The 22,973-nt window shown below is 42.3% G+C and overlaps 1 protein-coding gene across 4 annotated transcripts in view; it reads left to right on the forward strand.

Annotated features, from left to right (window-relative positions):
• LOC124596381 (prominin-like protein) overlaps positions 1–22,973 on the forward strand; it is a 527,082-nt gene that overhangs the window by 95,675 nt on the left and 408,434 nt on the right. For all 4 annotated transcript variants that reach the window (XM_047135497.1, XM_047135496.1, XM_047135495.1 and 1 more), the window contains exon 2: positions 15,559–15,969. In XM_047135497.1, coding sequence (XP_046991453.1) covers positions 15,729–15,969 — 241 coding nt within the window. In that variant the 5' untranslated portion in view covers positions 15,559–15,728. The remainder of the gene's footprint in view (positions 1–15,558; positions 15,970–22,973) is intronic.

Consider the following 22,973-nt stretch of genomic DNA (forward strand, 5'->3'; position numbering starts at 1 on the left):
AGCCACCAGGCAACACTCCTTGTACAATATGCAACACTCAACATCATGTAACCAAATTACGATGTGTTATACAGTTCATGTCCACACCGTATATTAATTCTACGTTTCTGGGGAGTATCATCTTGTCAGATGAATTAGAAGTCGTAATATACCTCGCCAATGAAATACAAAATTTTAAAAAATGGTTGGCAGAACATATTGTGAAGTTCCTTTACTCCAACATCGCCAGATAATAGGCCGTGATTTCGGTAGTAACTTTTATCCTCCATTATCTGCTCATGGTAGTCAGTTTCACAGTTGGAAAAATTTGAAAATTAGTTTTATACTCTACCAACTCACCAATACATACTTAAGTCATATATTGTTTATTATCATTCCCACATGCTACTAGCTAGGTAATGAGCAGAAAATACAGTTCATATCATGACAGTGTGAAAATTTGCTCATGTCCATATCGCAAAAGTTGCAAGGGTACTAGAAAACTTTGTTGATAAAGCCATATTTTTGTTACACTACATTAAATTAATTTGTCCCCCTTCTTGCGTCTCTCTCGTCCTTTAGTTAATGTTATCCAAGCATCTTGTGGTATTTGACCCCACTTGCTGTGGAGCTCATGATTTTTCAGAAATACCCTTACTTTCAGTTGAGCCTTGATATTTTAAAAAGAGATTATAACATGGGACCCAATCAGTGCTTTATGCAGGATACGGAGGCACCATGAAACCTACTGCAGCAAAATAGTTGTTACATATTTTTATGCTGCATCATTGTTACGATGAAAGAACCAGTTACAAGATCTCAAGCACACACAGATTGTTGAAGGCTCCTATATGCCTCAACAAAGCTGTTGTTAAAGCTATTGCGTTCCAATAACCCATATTTTAGCTAAGGATAAAATGTTTCAACACTCCTCCTGTGTGGTTTACAGAACCAGTGATGGATCAATTCCAGTGCTGTGAGGCCATCTGAAAAGCGCGCCGGTTCTTTTGTTCAATGATGAATCCTGGTACGTAATTAGCGACATACTTGTTTCTCTGCGATGATTCAGAATCAGATAATTTTGTTGCCTTTCGGTTTTTGAGGACCAAATGTTGCCAGAATTATGGAAGATGCTGGAAAGAGATCACATTGTCAATTCCTGAATCCTATAATGACATAGGACATTATTATTATTTTATTATGTCACAATCGAAATTGCTATGGGAGGCAGCCAGGAGTAATTCTGGGGAAGGGGTGAGGTGCTCAGTGATGTAGTGAGAAAATGTCGCGTTCTGCCAGAGACACAAAATACAAAGACAGCATTTTTTTTTATGACCGCTACCATCACCAACCAGGCTCCACCTGTCCATCACTAAAGAGCCAACGCTGAGAAGGGCAGTTGAGCCTTTTATTCCACCTCCGTTGGGAGCTGGACTCGTATTTATCTGTGGTTTGTAACACAACGCTTGGTCACGACAGCGTCAATTCACTATGGTGTGGCTCTGGCAGAAGCAACTATAGAAAACTGTTCAGTTGCATTAGGAGACAGGAGACCTTCCTGACTCTTGGAGGAATGCAATATGTCTCCTGAAACCAGGGAAGATTTTGACTTAATCTCATACCCAAGTGGTTATTTTGGTGCTGCATAGGAAATGGGATGGATATTGAACAGCCATCTTGTCTGTTTTTGTGACTGGACAGTTCCTAAATAATTTTCACTTTGAATTGAGAACTTGTGTCTACAAATCTGACCCCATTAGAGATAACTGTCCAACAGGGCTTCATAAATTTGAAACACATTATTGGTATCTCGAAGTATCTTACCCAGAAACGATAGACCCATCCACATTAAGGGTTTAAGACAAGCCATAGGTACTTGCAAGACAGTCTCGTATCCAAGTTCTCTGCTGAACCTGGCGAGCGGGCAGTATCCATCCAGTGAAACTGCTCATGGTGCATCAGGCGTATATGCTCTTTCGTGATCCACTGTGTTGTCAATGAATGACAGCGCCATTAAGGGATATATGGGAAAGCAGACCTAGAAGCTCTAGGTGTGGAGCAGATTCCAGTTCTAGGCCAGGGTTTAAGCCAGCTGCCACCTGGTACTCAAAAGACTCAAGGTAATTGTGGATCTCATAGAATATGAGACCACTCACAGGCCTCAGCAGAGAAACTACCTGCTCAGTAGTTTGCCCCCAATAGTGCACCCAAGTTCCGATCATCAATAAGTTTACTGTGTCTGATTCTGATGATACCGGAGCAGCTGAACGAGATTTCCCATCTGCTCAGATTCCGTAAGCTCACTGCTTCAAATACCCAGTAGAAAACCTGTTCGATCATCTGAAACATACTTACAAGCCCACAGCATGTCAGAATGTTGGCGATACTCTGCCGAAAAAAGGCATATTGGAATTTGTCGCTACGAGTGGGTTGATACAGCAGCTCATGAGTCATGTGCAATACCTATACTGACCTTGTTGAGACACAGGACCATACATCATTGGGAGGGATAGGAGGGCTGAAAGTAGGAGATAACTGACTGCAGTTGGTAAAGCCAACGAAATCTAGCTCGTTGTAGTCACAGGGAATGAATGTAGTCCTTTTACCCACGTTACTCAGTGACTCAAGGTTTTCTCCTACAGCGAGGAGATACGCATGTTTACATGCTGTATGTGGCATACTGACATCACTGCGCCACATTTCGAGGAGAGCAACCAGTTCACTACTGGGGCAGTAGCCTACGGTTTAACTATGGAGACCGCCTCCACTGTTGGTAGTAATAACAAGTTTTCTGTCCGTTTTTCCTTTGGACAAATTTTTATTTTATTAATATTGTTTTTTGGAGGGTTTATTTTCATGTGATTTATTTTTGTATGAAACCGATGTATGTTTCACTTTTCGCGTTATTGGACAGTTATTTCCATCACTAGACGTGTTGCTGATTACACTGTGTTACTCGGAATGAACAACATGTTGGAACACTATTTATTGGCTTTAATTTGGCCTATCTATGCATCTAATAATGTCCCCTGTTCTTTAGCATCTTACGTAATACTGCTTTTTAGATTGCGGGTTCTTTCACTGATTCTACTATATCATCTGTAATTCGCGAGTTTACACTAACTGCATTTGTCCGCATTCCTTACACACTGTGTGACACATTGCTCCTTTTGGAAATTGCTCCAGGACAAAAGAGAGCTCGCAGTTGATAGGACATGTGATAGGACATGTGATAGGACATGTGATAGGACATGTGATAGGACATGTGATAGGACATGTGATAGGACATGTGATAGGACATGTGATAGGACATGTGATAGGACATGTGATAGGACATGTGATAGGACATGTGATAGGACATGTGATAGGACATGTGATAGGACATGTGATAGGACATGTGATAGGACATGTGATAGGACATGTGACTATGATACGTAAATGATAGCTCACGAATCAGCTGAGCGTTGAACTGACGCAGTATGTCCAAAAGGTTTTATAGGTGGATTGAACACAGCTACGCTTACCAACATTAAATGTAGGAGAGATAATGATACCTCACCGACGCCAAGGGGTGACGTATGACCGACTCAGAACGGAGGAAAGCAGTAGACCTTTGTGAATTTGAGTTATTTTTGACATATAAGTATAGAGCCCACGCGAAATGTGCTAATACTGTGTGTAATACAAAGGTTTCGCGGATGACTACGTGTTTCTAAAAGACAGTAACGAATAATTAGCGGAACTACACTATTCTTTGTGCAAAATGGAACACCATGGAGTAAAGTAATCCGTACATGACTTGTGAAATAAGGAAATGAGTCCTAATACATGCCTAAAACAATTTTTGCTGAAGCTGCCACACACTGTGACAAGAGCTTCTACTCGTCTTCAGCCTTTGACTGCGTCAAAGAGGATTAGTATTTCAAGTAACCAGTAGCAAAGTCCTAAGCTCAGCTATATTAACCCTTTCAGTTCTTACTGGGACGCATATGTCCAACGATAGTTTATAAGAGAACCAGTAGGCATTTACTGCATATTATACGTACTACAAGTCAAGTCGTTTCGTGCAAAAACTTTTTCACACAGTATGAGGACGAGGAGAGTCGACGTGACCGTCACATGAGACACAGTAATTTGCATGTAATGTTAAAGAACTTTTCTTTGAAATAATCTACCGAAATGTCAAATATTTGTAATCATAAATATGGTACAAAGATTTTCTGAAAATATACATCATAAATGAAAGTACAGGATGATCAGTCATTTAAATACCACTGAGACACATAGATACTACGTCAGGATACCGGGCACACATGCTGTATGCCTTGCCATTTTGGAAAACGAAGCGGCGGAAAGTTTTTTTTCTTGTTTCTTCCATTTATGACATTAATTAAAATAGCTAGACAAGTCTTTCACTCGGGAAAAATGTAGTGAAAGAGTTAGCTCCCGTATGATAAACTTTTATTCGCCAACACGTCCTATAGATCACTTGTCAAGTCTATGGGCTGGCCATGTAAAACGTAGTATCTGTAGAGCAGAAAGAGTCGAAAAAAACCTGTGCATAATGTAGATGGACGTCTAGCTTCTGGAACTAGTGACGTGATGTAGCTTTCTCAGTGCAGAGTACCCGTAAGTGTTATAGTAGATAAAACATTCTAGGAGATATTGCCCACATATTAAACGTTTCATGCTATCTCAGACGTCACCAAAGTTGAAGCGAGATTCTTCGCAAAAGATGATTTGATTTGTTGGCAACCGTCACATCAGTGTCTCTACTGACAAACGCATTGCAGCCGATAAGATTGATGGTGTGTCACGTGTGCCTTCCCTGCAGCAACTAGTGCATATCGACTAAAGCGTAGCAGACGCCGGCAAACTGCGGAAAGTGGCGTACCTGTTGTGCTACAATGTTATTCCACAGCTTGGAGTTAATCTCTACAGTACATCACTGACACACAGATAAGAAATGTCTCATTCCGTGTTGACGTCATATTTTGTGGTCGACTGCCGGGTTTGACTCATAATGTTCTCTTCTGCTCAAATCTTCCACATTTGTCATCATTCAGCACTGATACTTAACAACCCACGTTGATTCTTCGACATAAAAAAAGTCACTCATAAATTAACACTCCCATATGGTGCCTTATTTGTAACTCAATTTTTTTGTGATAACTTTTCACTTTCGTTATTTCTACTTCGTTAGTACTAATCCGCCCGAATCTTGACAACGGAATCTTCAGTTATGAAATAGCCTGTAATAATAGCCTAACGACACTAGACAAAATATGGTATAAATAATCGTCCACGCAGGGGTCGAACAAAAATACGGAAACACAAAAAACCAGTTCGATATAGAAACAGCCAAGGTTGCAAGATTCACTCTTTATTTAACTGATGACTAGTTCCGGGGTACCTGTACCCATTTTCAAATAATCCAGGCAGATAAAACATTTTCCGAGATAACATATAACAAAGTCAAGTTCGTATGCTGAGCCGCTGACTGGGCCCACTGTGTGCAGCGAGCAGACAGGTGGGGCTAGAGGCAGAGTGGGAACCCATTTCACATAAACGGTTACGTTCTTCTAGCTATATAACGGATCACCCACGGAAGTTCCTCGATTGATTCAGAGTACTATAATGTTTGTAACATTGCGCTTATGTTTGGGAGAGCATTAGACAATTGGTTAGGCCACGTCTTTTTCCGTCCGGAATGTGAACTGTAATTTTTCTTTACCAGTCCTGGGCACCTCACCTAGAAGTGATGCCGTCCACTATATAGTGTTGCAGTAACTTAGTTCTCAACGGAAGACATGTTCTCAGTACATTTAACAGAATATAAACAGGTGACCGCTTCCCAAATTCATGGAGGGAAGACACCAACAGCCTGGATTCAAAAGATACGATAATTGTAGCAAACCCAGAAGTATCAGTGTAAGATATGCCCCACAAGTGAGGATATTAAAATCCAAGCGTTTAACTGCCCAAGCGTTCACGTCAAAGTACCAGAGTTTGAATAACTTTTAAAAAGGAGAAGAGGTCACATAGTACTACGTACAGAAAGCTGGTTAAAACATGAAGTGAGATTTTTGGGTATAGTATCAGCTTATACCAAAATGATAGGCTAATGGGAAACGGAGGTGGTATATTTGTCATAGTAGACAAGACTTTCAAATCTACTGAGATAGAAACTGAAGCCGCATGTGAGATTAGTTGGATAGGACTCCATATCAAGGGTGGCCACAAAATTATTATTGGATCCTTCTGTCGACCACCAGACTCACCTCCTGATTCAACCGCAAACTTTAGGGAAAACCTCTGGTCGCTTGTACATATAGGGATGGACAAAATGGAAACACCAGAAAAACAATATATTATCATACTTAATATGGTAGAGAAAACACGTTGGCGGTCAAAACTACTTCTAGTCTTCTTGGAGCGGATAAACAGTCCTCTGTGGTTCTTAAGAGGATTTTATACGATTTTCCTGAAAAAAAAAAAGTTTAAAGCTGAGCTAACGATGAAGAAGGTGGATAGCTATCACGCAATTTTAGTCAGATTCTGCTTGTAAAAAGGTTGTATACGCTATTATGCTTTCCTTTACTAATACTGCATTTTAACTGAAAACTGCACTTGATTAAAATCAATTTGAATGTATTTTAAATATAGTTATTGTGAAGAATAAGGCAAAAACAGTTGAACAACTACGATTATGTTAATACTTCAGAATATTCGAGAATTATTGCATCTAATTAGCCTACTTGTATATGACAAAACATTATAGTCTCTGGTGACGCTGTTTGATGAGACATCATAACTGTTTAAGGAATATTTTGGATCTGACAATTTGAAGTTTCACTAAAAATCAGTTTTACCTGTGACATTAGGTAACTATTTGTGATAAACGTTTATTTCTGATTGGTGCTGTCAAACGCATTTCTTTTATCTTCTGAAACGACAAACGTAAATGTGCTCCAGGGAAAACTGACGCTCTTCAATTTTTTTTATCAAATAGATAAAATCTCCGACACTTAAGGCAGCTGTGAAGTCGGGATGTAGTTGTGCCGCTGCTGACGTTTGGTCGGCGTCAGTGACGGCATAATTAGGCTGGTCATTGTGGCGTGGCCTTGCTGCTCAGTGTTCCGCTCAACAACTCCAGATGCTCCGCTCCGTAACTTATTTCCAGTGCTGCGTTAGTAGCCCCCCCCCCCCCCCCCCCCCCCCCCTGCCCAACCCTCCAACCCTCATATGAAACAGTTAGATTCACCTTTTATTTAACTGATGACTAGTTCCGGCTTACATGAACCCATTTTCAAAACATCCGGACTGACAAAATAGTATTTTCCGAAATAACGTATAAACCATGTGGTTATACATTACGTATAACAAAGTCAAGTTTGTAAGCTGAGCCGCTGACTGGGCCCACTTCGTGCAGCGAGCGCCCAGGTGGGGCTACAGGCAGGCTGGAGACACATTTCACATAAACCTTTACGTTCTTCTGACTATACAACTCTGCAGACACGGATATTCCTTGAATGATTCAGAGTACTACAATGTTTTTAACATTGCAGCTATATTTGGGAGAGCACTAGGTAATTGGTTTGCCTACGTCTTTTTCCGTCTGGAAGGGGAACTCTAGTTTCTATCACTCCTATACACCTCTCGTAGAAATGATGCCATCCACTACATAGTGTTGCAGTAACTTAGTTCTCAGTCGAAAACATATTCTTCAACGCATTTATCGTAGTACAAACAGATGACCGCTCCCTAAATCCATGAAGGGAAGCGGTTACGTTTCCAGGAGAGGACCCTACCAACCCCTCATGGGAATTGGTGGCGTTGACCATACAGACTCAAATGATTAGTGAAATGTTACCTCACTAGCTCTTTAAGGAAGACTCTGTCGCTTTATACCAATATTGTAATCGAGATATCCAGTTAGTTGCCAACAGCCTAGATTCAAAAGATACGATAGCCGTAGCAAACCGAGAAGTATCAGTGCAAGATCTCACCCACAGGTGAGACTATTAAAATGCAAGTAGTTAACTGCTCAAACATTGGCGTCAAAGTGCTAGAGTTTGAATAACTCTTAAAAAGGAGTGAAGATCACGTATTATAATACTATTCAAAGAAGCGGTTTAAAACCTGAAGTTGATATTAGTGAGATTTTTGGGGAAAGTATCAGCATACCCTGTATACTAAAATGAAAGGTTAATGGGGAATGGTGGTGATGTATTTGTTGTCGCAGTAGACAAGAAATTCAAATCTACTGAAATCGAAATTGAAGCTGCATGCGAGGTTCTTTGGACGAGACTCCGTATCAAGGTGGGGCATACACTTATAATTAGATCCTTCTGTTGACCATCACTCACTCACCTCCTGAGTTAACCGAAAACTTTCTCTAACGTCTCTTTTCGCTTGTGTGTACAGGTGTTGGACAGACATGGAAACACCGAAAACACAATACATTAAGAAACGCGCTGGCATTCAAAACAGCTTGCAGTCGTCTCTTAATGGATAAATATAGGTCCTGAATAGTTTTCAAGGCAATCTGCTAAATAGTGGCAAGGTCAGATAACGACTATGGAGGCGGACAACGATCACGTACCCTTCTTTACAAAGTAGACCACAAGGTTTCAATAATATTTACAAGTGGTGACAGGTGGCCATAGGAGATGTGACAATTCATCCTCGTGCTCACAAAACCAGTCCTGGACGGTGCGAGTTGTGTGAACACAGGACCTGTCGTCTTGGAATACCACATCATCACTGGAAAAAAAGAAAAAAAAACATTGCACCATGGGCTGGATCTGATCAGCATAAATGGTCACATAGTCCTTGGCAGTAATGGCATTTTGCAAAGCGATCATCGTGGGGTACTAGGAATACCACGACATGGCTGCCCAAAACATGACCGAACCACCGCCATATCTCATTCTTGGGAATAAAATTCGGTCAGAAGTTGGAAACGGTATGAAACAAGACTCATCCGACGAAATGACATTTCTTTGCTCCATAGTCCAGGTTTTATGACTTCGGCATCATATTTTCGCCACTGATAGCGGTTTTGGAATTCCATCACTCCCTGCAATTCCCTGCTCCATTTTACAAGAGGTGGAGCCCCTCCACGCCCACACCGCCATGATGGCCAACCTAACAGGTCTACTGTCATCTCTGCATAAGGGTCAGTTTTCACTAAAGTGAGGTGTCCCAGGATGTGGGTACTGCGATATTTGCGTACGTCCGGTTTAGGTTAACCATTAATATGCGCTCATCTGGAGACAGATTGGGTCGAAAGTCGAACGAAGGGTAGCGGTTTGAAGGGCAGAGGGAAGAAAGTGCTATGGCAAGAGCCAAGGGAAAAAAACCTCTGCGATAGTTAGTTCGGATGGTAAGAGCAGTAGCGGATGTCTTGCTGCCTGCGACAGGTCATACAAGGGTAGGCTTTCTTAGTAGTGGGTATCATGCATGTTGACGTTGTGCGGTGCTATTACTCGGCGGCTGCCGCTGGGTGCCGGTGTTGATCTCTCGGTCAGCGTCAGCAAACCTGAAACAGTTAGGTTCATCATCGTTTTGTGTCCAATAGGTCATATATCAGATGCACAGTGTAGGGTGATGTTGGCGATTTGTTTGTGCGTCAGTGGGCGAGCTCTTCGATTTCCATGCTGTAGCCTGTTGGTCGGCTTTAGTAGCAGCTGGTATTTCCAGTCAACGTTGCTAATATGCAGGGGCTTGCCGACGTTTGTCGCTTGTTGGTGTGTGTTATCTTGCCATAGGTGGTTTTGCCCTAGCTAGCCGTGTCTTTGGCTATGTTTGTGATCATAGTTTCCCAGGGTAAGGATAACAGGACTGTTAGAGTGTCTCGAGTTCCTGTATAGCTGTGGGGCGTGTTTTTTTTTAATACTTCCTTGAGGGTTCCAAGGCAGTATTCATTGAGAAGATCCACGGTGCATGTGTAGCGTGGAGCGTTGCTAATGATTCGTAGCACTTTGTACAGTATAATCTGCAGGCGGCGCAATCATATAGGAGCTGCATATCCCCAGACGGAAGCTGCGTACCTCAGTAGTGGTCTAATCAGTGTCATATAGACCTCGACACCCTCGTATTCAGTGTGCTTTCGCTGTTGAGCATTGGGTACAGTTATTTGAGTCTCGTGTGCGCTCCGTTGGCAACGTATTCGACGTGGTCCCCCTATGTAAGTTTCCGGTCCAGCCAGACACAGAGATATCTGACTTTCTCTTGGAAACGTATTGGGCGTGTATCTGTCAACTGTGTTGATGTTTGCACAGTAGTTTCGGTCTGCGTGTAAACAGAACTGCTTCGCACTTGTCGACGTTTACTTTAATACGCCATCTCTCCAACCAAGGCTCGGCAGTTATCAGTGCCGTCTGTATTCTTGAATTAATATTCGACGGTGTCCAATCTTGCGCGAGGATGGCTGTGTCATCCGCATAGATGGCTAACGTCGTGTTTTGTGTTGCTGGGAAGTTGTTAATGTACAGGTTGAACAAGACGGGCCCTAGGATGCTTCCCTGGGGTACTCCAGCTTGGATACCGTGCTGTGTCGATTGTTTGCCCTGCACCTCGCTGTTGAAACATCTGTTCGTGAGATATGAGTGTATGAGACGTACGAGTCCGTCCAGGAAACCAGCTTCGCTTAGTTTGCGTATAAGGCCGTTGTGCCAAAGACTGTCGAAAGCATTTTCGATGTCCAGGAACAAGGCCCCTGTGGCTTTGTTCATGTTGTAGCCGTGTGTTATATGTTCGACTACGCGGAAGAGTTGTTGTGTTGTTTGAGTGTTCCCTGCTCCAGTCGATTAAGGCCACTAATGAGCGACGGTGTACAGAGGCCGTAGAAATCCACGTGCTGAAAGTGGAGAGGGGGAGAGAGAGGGAGAGAGAGAGAGAGAGAGAGAGAGAGAGAGAGAGAGAGTGGTGGGGGGGGGGGAGGAGGAGTATTAGACAAGTTGCGGACCTTAGTGCTTCATAAAGCAAACAGTGCCATGTCTTCCCCACCTTCAATCATCCAAAACACACGTCGGCGCGACTCCGCGATTTGGGCATGATGTCGTGAACGACTGTTGAGATAGCCGGCCGTTGTGGCCGAGCGGTTCTAGGCGCTTCAGTCCGGAACCGCGCTGCTGCTACGGTCGCAGGTTCGAATCCTGCCTCGGGCAGGGATGTGTGTGATGTCCTTAGGTTTAAGTAGTTCTAAGTCTTAGGGGACTGATGACCTCAGATGTTAAGTCCCATAGTGCTTAGAGCCATTTGAACGATTTTTTGAGATACGTATAAACAGTTCGACTTGCTGAGCTTGTTTAAATATGCTATTCTTATCTAACTCACAGTTTCTAATGATGTCACCTGCATTGGAAGACGAAACGATAGGCAAAAAATAAATATCCCTTGAATCTCACCTTAACTCCATAAAACAAAAATCACCAAGGACATAGATATTGGGCGTGGAAGCCTCCATGTAAACCTATACATTGATTGTGCAAATATCATTTCAGTATCAAGAATAAAATTCTATCTCACCATTCCTCGTAAGCAAGTTCACCCTGTAATACTTACTTTTCACAACAATTTGCCCATCTCATAAACAAATAACTTGTCAAGTGTTTTAATATCTGACGAACCGCAGTAGTCTTCCTCTTCTTTCTGTCCACCTCATTAATCATCGAGCGAGGTGCTGTGTCCCATTTCTTTGAAAATGACGCCTTCGATTTCCTTCCGAAGTACGGAAAAGCGATGCTTCCTTAGGCCCGTTGCACACTTACGCGGATGGTCCGCGCTCCGCGTTCCGCGCGCTGTTGGTAGTCACGTATTCCAATGGGGCACCACACAGTACGCGGATGGTCTGCAAGAGGCGGAGCCGTCCGCGCAGCCCTTGCGCGCCGCGGACCGTCCGCGTCAGTTGAATATACAGAAACAAGTTGGTGCGTGCACATTCCTGCGGGTACCGCGCGCGCAGTAGAAGCGGAGTACCTCATTTCAGCCGTAACATTCGACTAGTGTGGCAAATATGGGTGTGATTTAAGAAGTTTCCAGAATGTCTTGCGAAATCGATACAGACATGTTAATTGCCGAAGTTGAAGGAAGGCCTCACATATGGGATCCATCGCATGAGGACTACAAGAACCGTGAAATGCGATTGAAGGTGTGGCTAGACGTCTGTGCAAATATAATACTCGGCCTTGAAGGTCTGAATGAGGCAGATCAGAAAAAGTGTGGAAGTAGACGCATATTTTCCTTGTATTTTTATTGTAGTTCTATACAAAATACAATGATATACAATTATAGCATTATAGACATTCACAAGTCCAGTTTATGCACAATACAAACATTGATTATGTTGAAAAACTATACACAACCGCAAATGTTGGTCATTGAGATCAATGGCTTGTGTTCAGTGAATTTTTGATTCCTGCCAGGGCACAGCTCTTCTACCGACAAAATATTTCGCAAATTTATCTCGTACAGTATTACCCGATTTACTGACAGGTGTAGTTTCTGCCACATCTTCGAAGCCGGTAACATACAGGGTATCTTCAAAGTTGTATCCGTCTCTTACTCGAACAAAAGTAGGCAAAATGCAGCACGTTTTGATAATAGATACTGCTAGATCAAGATTGACATTCAGGGGCCGGTGAAAAACCCTCCACTTGTGGCTTAATATTCCGAAAGTACATTCAATAAACCTTCGGGCTCGGGTAAGTCGGCAATTGAAAATCTTCTTTTTGTGAGTCATGTTTTTTCGCGCATACGGCCTTAACACATGTTGTGTTAATGCGAAGCCTTCGTCTGCCACAAAAACATATGGCACTGGAGAGTCATGTGTACCTGGCAGTGGCTTTGGTGGGGGTAACGCTAATTTTCCTTTTTCCAGTTTCCTTCAAAAGACGCTGTTTTTAAAAATATTTGAATCACAGTTCCTTCCGTATCCTCCGACGTCAATGAACGTGAAACAATAGTTAGTGTCACAGATGGCAGTAAGAATAATGGAGAAATAATTCTTGTAATTGAAGAAAAGTGATCCACTTTTGATAGGGTTTACTAGACGAATATGTTTTCCATCCAGGGCTCCGATGCAATGAGGAAAATTGGCGACATTTCGGAAACCATGGCTAATTTCGTTACATTTGTCTGTTGAGGGCTCAGGCATGCATTCTTCTCTTAACGTAGTCCAAATAGTGGCGCTCACGTGCCTTGTAATCTGTCCAATTGTTAATGCATCCATTAAATAGAGTAATGCAGATCTGTAAATGTGTTTCAGCTTCCAAGATACCTGTAACGTGTAAAGCATATATTTGATACTAATGTACATTCACAGAGAAAAGTAGACTTAATTCTAGGTATTAAGTCGGCTACGCTGACATAAAACCTTAGATGTATTCCTTGTTAAAATATATATGTACGCGTCCCCAGTAATAAAAGACTTAGCGGCCTTGTTATTTCAGTTGACAAGATCCAGACGAGATGGAAAACTGCACGGGATGCCTATTTTAAAAGCCGCTCTAGAATAAATCAAACGAGGTCCGGATGAACAGCGACTAAGAGACCAAAATACATCTACCATGAGCAGTTACACTTTCTTGACCGTCTCCGAGATGCAACAACAGAGAGTAACTTTGACTCAGTATCAGTCGTGCAAGATAATCTGTATAACAACAATGCACTCGCAGAAAACAGTCGAGACGAACCCTCTGAAGAACAAACCGATGATGTCCGACTGAATGTCAACACCGAAAAACAATCGTTCAGAAGGAAGAGGCCTATCAAGAGCACAGAATTTGAAGATAATTTACTTACATTATTAAAAGGTGGTAAGGAAAAGGAGGAAGACGACGACCGAGCATTCTTTGTTTCGCTGTTGCCCTCTGTGAAGACATTAAATGTTGAACAGAAGCTATTATTTCGTACTCAGGTACTTCAACTGCTTATGTCGATTAAGCAAACAAATCAGGCTAATTTAAACATACACCCCCCAGCTCCCATCAGCTCTTTCCACTATCCACCGACCTATTTTACCTACGCCCCACCTTCAATATCCCAACAGCATCCTAACCAATCAACGCAGTACCGCAGGGATCCGTCCGTACAGACACAAATTGCGACTCCCCATCCCTCTCCAGCCCAATCAACGTCATCATCATCTTGGGAGATGTTATAAAAATTATGGGAATTCAGTAGTAATACAATACATATGTAAAATTGTCTATTGCCAAACGAATATAATACATAGTTGTAGCAAAGCTTTGAATGATTAAATATATTATTAAACTTAATCGTCATCCGAGTAATAGGTATCCTTCTGAGACTTGAAAGTGTCAGGTTGTCTTGTATTTTGCTGACAAGCTCGTCAAAGCAACGAATAGACATACGAAAATATGCATTAAATTTCTCTTAGTCTTTGCGCAATTCGGAATACAATATGACGAACACTCCTTTCGTACATCTTTGTTCCACCATAGGATGCACCCAAAACCGTCTCTCGCGCGTGGAATTTCTCTTTTTGTATATCATATAGGCTGAAATGACTTATACTTGCAGCGAGCTCATCTCTATACATCCGATCAAACAGAACGATGTGTTACACCACAGATGAGATCCAGCACAGTGCAGGGAAGACCGCGTTCACTCGACTGCACACAACCGCGCGCATCCGCCCGACTGTGTGAACCATGACGCGGGTCCGCCAACCGCGCGCGGAACGCGGACCATCCGCGTAAGTGTGCAACGGGCCTTAAGGATCTGGTCGTCGAAAGGGCTTTTAATATTTTTACTTTCCTATTCTGATCTCCTTACGATTTTCTGGTTTTTCAGTTATACTCAAACTTATAGTATTCCATACTCAGAACGGTTAAAAGATTGCTTTGTTTAATCATCGTCCTGATAAATTCGCACCTTAGCAATCTCCCCCAACCCCCTCCCCCCAGATAATGATGTGGAAGTTAGTTTCTCTCTGCAGATATTTTTTTTTCCAGTGATAGCAGCTGTCATGCGATTTAGACGACTGCATGTACTGAGGATTCGATTTGCTTTCCTAATAGACTGATTTCCACTGCCTCCTGTCTCCTTACCTTCGATATCGGTTCATCGTTCCGCCTGCAGTTGCTGCAGCCGGTATGTCCGTTCACCAATCGTTTCACTTTTGCGGACAGGACAGTATGTAACGAGCAAATACCAGTAAGGAAGACTTCCATCGGCTATCAGGATTAAAAGAGAGAAGAAGAAAAATGTTCAGCTGTCACGGACGAACTTGTGGATTGTCAGATATGCTAGCCACATTCTCACGGAATCGTAAAAGGAGGATTTCTGTATACTTTTTGCACAGTATACGCAAGTTCGCGCGCACCGACGTATGAGCTACTTTTTTGCATTCATTTGGGAAGCAACTATGTTCACCGTTTACATTAGCCCTTCAGTTTACCGATGTAATATACCTGTAAGCATTGTTGAACATTTATAGATGTAGCATTGTTACTTTCTCAGGTGTCAATTTTATCGTCCAGTCTGCTTTTTTATTTCTCTGTTCGTTTCTAAGCTGCGATAATGAAGCTTCTCTTTTTCATGTTTCAGGTAGTGCGAGCGGCGGCCGCTAGGGGCGCTGCGGCAGCCAGCAGGCGTCAGCCTGTCCCGTTGCGCACAGATTAGTTGGCGCTCGGCGGCGCTTGGTTGAGGTTGTTGGTGCGAGGTGTGGTGTGGTGTGGTGTGGTGCGGTGCTGTGCTGTACCGAAACACGCAGCGCCATGAGCTTCACCATGACATTACCGACAGCTTTGGTCATCACCATGGCGACGCTCGGCTGTGCGCCCAGTGCTGGTGGCACGACCAACCTCACGGGATACTTCGACTCCCCCTTCAGCGAGGCCAAAACGTCCAACAACTATAATTCCTCATCCAGCTTCAATCCTCTCGGAATGGGTCATCTCTACTACGTCACTAATTATTTCATTGACCTGGTCGTCAAGAAAGATTTACTACCGGAAGGTGAGTTATTTTTGATTGATGGTTTACAACGGTTTTTAATAAACTGAATGTGCGCTCGAAAATGTAGATGTGTTTGACGGTATTGTTGTAATCAGTTAATTAGTTTTCCTTTTACAAGGCCTTCATCAGACACATTAGTTAAATAAATTTATACTGTAGTACATCCACATCTTTGTGCGTTTCATTTATAAATCTTAACATGTTTTACCAAACAGCGACGAGGAAGACTCAATCAGCGTAAACGTGTTCTCATAAATTTAACTACAAATGACTTGGAGCTAGGTATAATGTAGGTAACTGTTAGACATATCTGTGGTTGAACGTAGACACAGTTGAATTCTATGCCCCCCAAATTTATCATTTCAATAGCCTTTTGTGCTAGGTCATATTGTCCAGCACTTCTTGCTTGCTACACTTTAGTGTTTTTTCCGGACCCTTGTTGGTGTTGCGAACTTACTGTTCCTGTGTAACCCCTGAGAGAAAAAGAATTTTTCGTTGTATTTCGAGGAGAGAATGAGAAGCGTGATAACAAACGGAAAATAGTTCTGTAAACAGCGAGTAGATTTGCTGCTTTGAGATGTAGCATTGGTATGTAGACATTTAACGAAGGAAGAGAAAGTGACCAAGTTAATTACTGCTGCAGTAATTGCTTTCTCTTCCGTTTGTCGCTCTTAATTTTTAGTGTAACTTACTGCATTTGCTTTGTTTCCTGTATCGAGAAAATGGGATTATTAGTGATCTCTACATATCTGACGGAGAATTTCATTCGAAGAGTCGCTGAATCTTGCTAATTAGATGTCATCGTCAGGAACAGTTAGAGTTTGACTGAGCGTCGGTGAATCACACATAAGGATATTTTTTCAGAAAAAGTTGTGTACGTGGCAACTATTAATAGAATGAATGAATGTCATGTATTTTTTAAGTTGTCACCAAAGACATTAATTTTCGTCCGCTGCGCTCTTTTGGGAGTGTCATACACGTTAACGTTGAATTTTTCTCCTAATATATCTGGGATGTGCTGGGCACCCTGTTTCAGGCAGGATGGAGCCATAGGCTCGGGCAGAATCTTAGTTGAGCCATATCTGCGCAGTTAAGACTTTTTCATCCATGTTATACTGTGACTGTACACTCATAAAAGGATTGTGCAGTGGCGTAATGTTCCCCGTATCGCGCAAACCACAGCTGACGTAGGTCGAGGAAGTCCCGGCACCACTTCGGAGGGTCTTCGTTTATCACTACAAACGAAATTTTCTTTATTCTTTTGAAACAAGGCACCAACTGATGATAATTAAAACTGTAGAAAGTACATGTGACAAAAATAGTCCGGTGCAGTCTTGTTAAATAAAGGCAATGATGCGAACTTATTAACCATAATATACTTTGTTTTCAGGATTGTGAACATTATTAGAGCTTAAGTTTTATCACTTATTTTGGATATTTCTCAGGATACAGTGTGATTATATTATTTGTGGAAAATGAATTTTTTTACTTGATGGCGACTTCTGAAGAATAATTCATACTGGCATATGGTAATCCAGTTTTCCGTACTCTCGTCACACCATAGTGCACAACTCACTTCTTCACCTGATCTGAGTGAAATTCTTCTTCAGTACATCCATTTCAACAGTTCTTTTTTCCCGGTAAGACAATTGGGAGTGGCTTGGGAGACGAAAAAGTAAATACTTGAGCAATACTGTTCTAACAGTGACCAAGAGATCGGGGTTTAAATACTGCTCACAACGTACACAGAAACTTCGTGATGAGGAAGTATGCCATATAGGTCTCAAAAATAACTTCAGAAGTGTATAAGGAATTGGACGCCTTACATACGAATCATCAATTGAGGGAATCACAAGCTGAGATGGAATAAGATTAAGGAAACAGCGGTGCCCTTTTCAAAGGAATCATGTTAATATTCTCCTTAAGGGTTGTTGGGAACCCACAGAAAACTTCAATCTGGATGGTCGGGCGGGTACACACGGTACATCGCTTGATGATGCCAAAGAAATTATGAAATAAAACCATACGTCATCTCCATTATATGGTAAGATCATGGGGATCAAAATTTTGCATCTAATACATTTTTGTATTCTCACTATGAAATAGTAGACTGTCCAGTGACGTTAAGTGATTACCTTCAGAAACCTAAATAACTACCTTTTCTAATGCGACACGTGCAGGAAGTGTCAGTGATGTTCTGGAAGGTATCGACAGGGATGTGAAGCAATGCCGATTCCAATACCGTGGCCAGCTACGTTAGGTTTCTCGGTTGAGAATCCATGGCGAGAACAGCCCGATCGAGGTGGTCCAACAGATTTTCGATTGGTTTTACGTCTGGCTAATTTGGTGGCCAAGGGAGTACGGTAAACTCACGCTGGTGCTCTTCGAACACCACACTTAAGCCACGAGCTGTGTGACGCGTTCGATTGTCCTGTTGGTAGATGTCACCGTGCCGACGGAAGGGGGGGGGGGGGGGGGAGGAAGCTGCATGTAGGGGCGGATATGGTCCCCAAGGATAGATGCAGACTTGCGTTGATCAACTGTGCCTCCCACAATGACGAGTTCATCAGGGAATGCCCCGAAAACATTCCCCAGACCATAACGCTCCCTTTTGGTTGCGGAGTGTTAGCTTTCAGACGTTTCACGCCGTATACGCCAACGACCGATTCTCCGATGGAGCTTAAATCGTGATTCATCTGAAAAGGCCACCTGTCGTCTCTTGGTGAATGTCCGGTTGCGGTGCTGACGTCGCCGGTGACCAGCAGTCAGCATGGGTGCAAAACAGGCTCCTGCTGCAGAGGCCCATACACAGCAACGGTCGCTGAGGAGACAGTGTTAGTAACCCCTTGGTTCGTCTGGCTTGTCAGCTGCTCAATACACCTATGCGCCCGTACCCATATTCGAATACGTCGCTCATCCCTGTTATCTATGGCCCGTGGTGCACCAGTTACCTTGGCGCCGGTTTTGAATAGCGCTGTTTTGGCATGAACGGTGTAGGCTATTTCAATCACCGCGGCACGCGAACCATTTAGAGACTTAGCCGTGTCGGAAATGCTTCCACCTTTGGACCGAAGGCCAATGATCATAACCTGTCAAATATCAGATAAACCGCTCCCGTTAGAGGTGTTATAGTACGTTGACATCGAAAATAGGCGGTGGGCGCATTAATTTGACTGCTTAGTAATGGGAATTTTTGAATTTTCTGTGTTCAAGCTGTTGTTGGTACTGCTTAAAGCAAAAACGGAGGCCCTCAGTTTGAAGCCAAAGAATTTACAACGACAAAACTGAGAAAAACTTAGTTCCGTTATCAGTTCTGCTTTAAATCACAGTGAACAAAGCGTTCTTCTTTAAGCACTGTTGGTTTCTGAGTGTATTTAAACCTTTCAGCTGTTTGACTTAAGATAAATTGATGAACAGCGAGATGAAGGTTAACCATTCCTTACCACTCACTACTACATTGCTATTCATGGCATTCTGATACAATGGTGTCCAGAGATCACATGAAAGTCTCGTACATTGACAAATAGTATGGCTCATTGACTAAGGTGGTGTCTCGTTCAGCCGAGCGGTTCTAGGCGCTACAGTCTGGAACCGCGCGACAGCTACGGTCGCAGGTTCGAATCCTGCCTCGGGCATGGATGTGTGTGATGTCCTTAGCTTAGTTAGATTTAAGTAGTTCTAGGGGACTGATCACCTCAGCAGCCGAGTCCCATAGCCCTCAGAGCCATTTGAACCATTTGTCTCGTTCAATTCTCAGTTGGATCCCACATTTTTTTTCTTTCATTTGTAACTACTTTCCCATCTGGTAATGATTTGTATTTGCGAAAAATTACGAGTTTCACTGAGATTTGGAGATCCATGTTTAACTGTAGGTCACCCTGCAACTGCTTGGCTAATTCACTGCAGAGGTGGCGTAAGGCAAGTAGATACCACCCCAACAGGAGAGCAATGCCTAGTAAAACACTGCGGCACTCAAACCAGTCTCTGAGTTAAGGACAACTTTGTCCTAGTCACAAGTGTCATTTGAAGGTTGATGTTTAGCATACATAGCTACTGTCATACATGGCGCAGCGATTCGTAGTGGCCCCAAGTTAACGAATTACCCGTGGGGTGATTGACTACTTTTTAATTTCCGTTGTTGTTGGTGTGCCTTCCCTAATTATCATGTTAGAAGCAGAATGGTTTGGTAGGATGGGGAGTACTACTACATGGTCTCAATGGCATTGTCTCAGTATATATTCATTGACAGCCCTACAGCATGGACCACGGACAGACAAAGCTGATTTTACTGCAACTCAGTTTCAAGAGACTATGTCTCGATCTGGGTGTGAACCAAGATCACACGGTGAAAAGCATGATGTTGTTGCAATGCTCCATATTACTATTTGTAGGATGCTTATTTTTTGTACTCGCTGATAACATTGACGAACTAGAACTACATTCTTCGAAATTATCATCGGTGAAAATGCAGCACAAAAAAGAGCCCAGGTTACGATCTACACCGTGTGTTGATCATCAAATTCCATGGGAGGACAAGCTCCACTGCAGAGAGCTGAAGTCACTCGCTTTACTTTGGCTCGTACGGCGTCCTTTCATACGGGAGGCGTAGAGTTTCTACTTCGGCTCACTACAGTTGTGGTGTAGTTTGTCAAGTGACTCGCCTTTAACCCGCATCTTCCTGCCACTTGGATGCGTCACTGCTTATTACCATTCGCGAGCAGCTTGTCTTTGCACACTGTTGATCAGTAGTATGCACTATTCGACAAAGTGAAGGTTTTCTGTAATTGTCTGAAGATGAAGGACACAGTTTGTACTCGATGAAGTGTGTTTCACCGCAGAAGTGCTGTAGGACCTTCTCATGCCAAGTGATTGAGATTAATAAAAAAAGATTTATTCTAGATTACATTACAACGTTTTTGATATCTTGTTGCCACAGGAAAAGAAAATCAGTGATCACCACTTGAGTCTTCACCATCCTCAGACAGAATGGCACTGCACACAATGCTCTCCTCTCCCATTCCATAAATCGAAAACACATTGGATAAATTGTCAGTTCTGAGGTCATGGCTATTAGCAGATCCAACACATGAGTAGCTATAATTACGGAAAAACTTCATTGAAATCAGTTGTTTCAGGATAAATTTCACTCATCGAATGGAAGTATATTTTATTATGATTTATTAGTTTCGACAAATTAGTGATCTTCAGTATCTTACTTTAGCAGTCAGTCATCATCATCTTAGTATAACACTAATATCATGATATTTATATTTACAATACAAAGACATAGAATATGTAAATTTCCGAACACATCATGGCGTTATCCTTCAATGAAGAAGATATTGACTGTCTGGTAAACTAAGCTTCTGAAGACGACAGATTAATTTGTTGAAACCGGTTAAGCATAATAAAATTTATTTGAAACTGATGAGTCAAATTTATACTGAAAATTACAGTCATGAATAAAATAATGAATTTAGTTTATTTGTTGATTAATGTACTTTTATTTACAACAAATAATTTGTTAAAATTTTAGTAAAATTGCCGATATTTTGGCAGCAAAGAAATTAATTTTTTACTCACTTCAAAGTCACGCCCATTCTTTCTTTCAAAGTTACGTATTTCCTCATCTTGGTGTCCATCAATCTAAATAATGGTGTCAGTATAATACAGGGTACCGCTGCCATACGACAGAAATGGAAAAGATCTTCAGAATATTCTGGAAGTCAATGTGAAGCTCCGAAACATAAGCGGAAACATATTCTTCTTTGCCGTATTTTGAGTTTTTTCATAATAACCATACTCGCAGCAGTAGCAGTTACCTCCTATGTGAGAAACATTTTGTATATGAATAGGCCAACAACATGCTGACTGACGGCAGGGAACCTACCACGTATACATCTGAGCTACAATGAGCGGTACTTGTGTTTTGTGCTCCGAAGACAACCTAAGAAAGAGCTCACTGCATTCAGATGCACATCTTCCTTGTGGAAGGAGCCTGACTTCGCTACCACTAGTGCTGTTGCTACTTGTGTATGTAGCAGCTACTGGTACTTCATACAGCGGGGATATATCGCCTCCAACATTTTAATATCATCGGTAAAAAGTCGTAGTAGGACATATTCCACGTAACTTGGTCATAGTTGCTGTAAAATGATCGATGTTGTACATATACTTCACTGTGCTGGTGGTGGTTCACCTCTGAGCAGAGTTAGTTTAGCAACACTCACTTATTGTTCGTGGTCGATCGGGAAGTTGTAGAGATGCGATATATTTGTGCTGGTACTGCGTTCTTGTGGTGAAGATGAATTTCTTTAATTGTCGGCAAACTTCATACCTCGTAATAGGACTAGCATAGCATTCAAAATATGAACGTCAGTGACTCCTGTCAGGTGTGTGTGATTGACGTAGCACAGCTTATCAGGAGAGACACAGTAGTGCTACAAAATTCTGTGATTGTGTGAAAGAGATGAACGTAATTTATTTTCGCCCCATTCACAAAATTATTCGTGTCGTACGAGATGACCCATGTTTTTCCGCTGTACTCGCTTTTGATATCACAGACGGATGGAATGCAAGATAGATTGATGTCAACCAGTTCTGCATGGGATTGTTTTATAGTAAGCCCTACACGTCTGGGCTGGTCTTTTCATACTAGCAGATTATCAGCTTGTACAGCTGGCATTCAGGTTTTACATCCTATTAAGAAAGCTTAAGTGACTTCTTTTTAAGTGTGTCGACATTTTAATGGGTGCAAGAACGGTTTGTTGCATGGCACCATAAAACGAAAGGTAATGCTAGAAACTGTAGCTGCTGTAGCCATCGTTTGAAGTTCAAAGGTAGATGAGTAGTCTATCCACGAAACTCATAGAAACATTGCGACAAGACGACGCCACCACTCGGCTGATAACCAGAGAAGAATTTATCAGTGGAATACGCCGAGAAAGATTGAATATGCAGATATATGCGATTGCAAAGTGGAAGCAGCGCAATAACACAGTGCG

Source organism: Schistocerca americana, chromosome 2 (assembly GCF_021461395.2).
Source record: "Schistocerca americana isolate TAMUIC-IGC-003095 chromosome 2, iqSchAmer2.1, whole genome shotgun sequence".
NCBI lineage: Eukaryota > Metazoa > Arthropoda > Insecta > Orthoptera > Acrididae > Schistocerca > Schistocerca americana.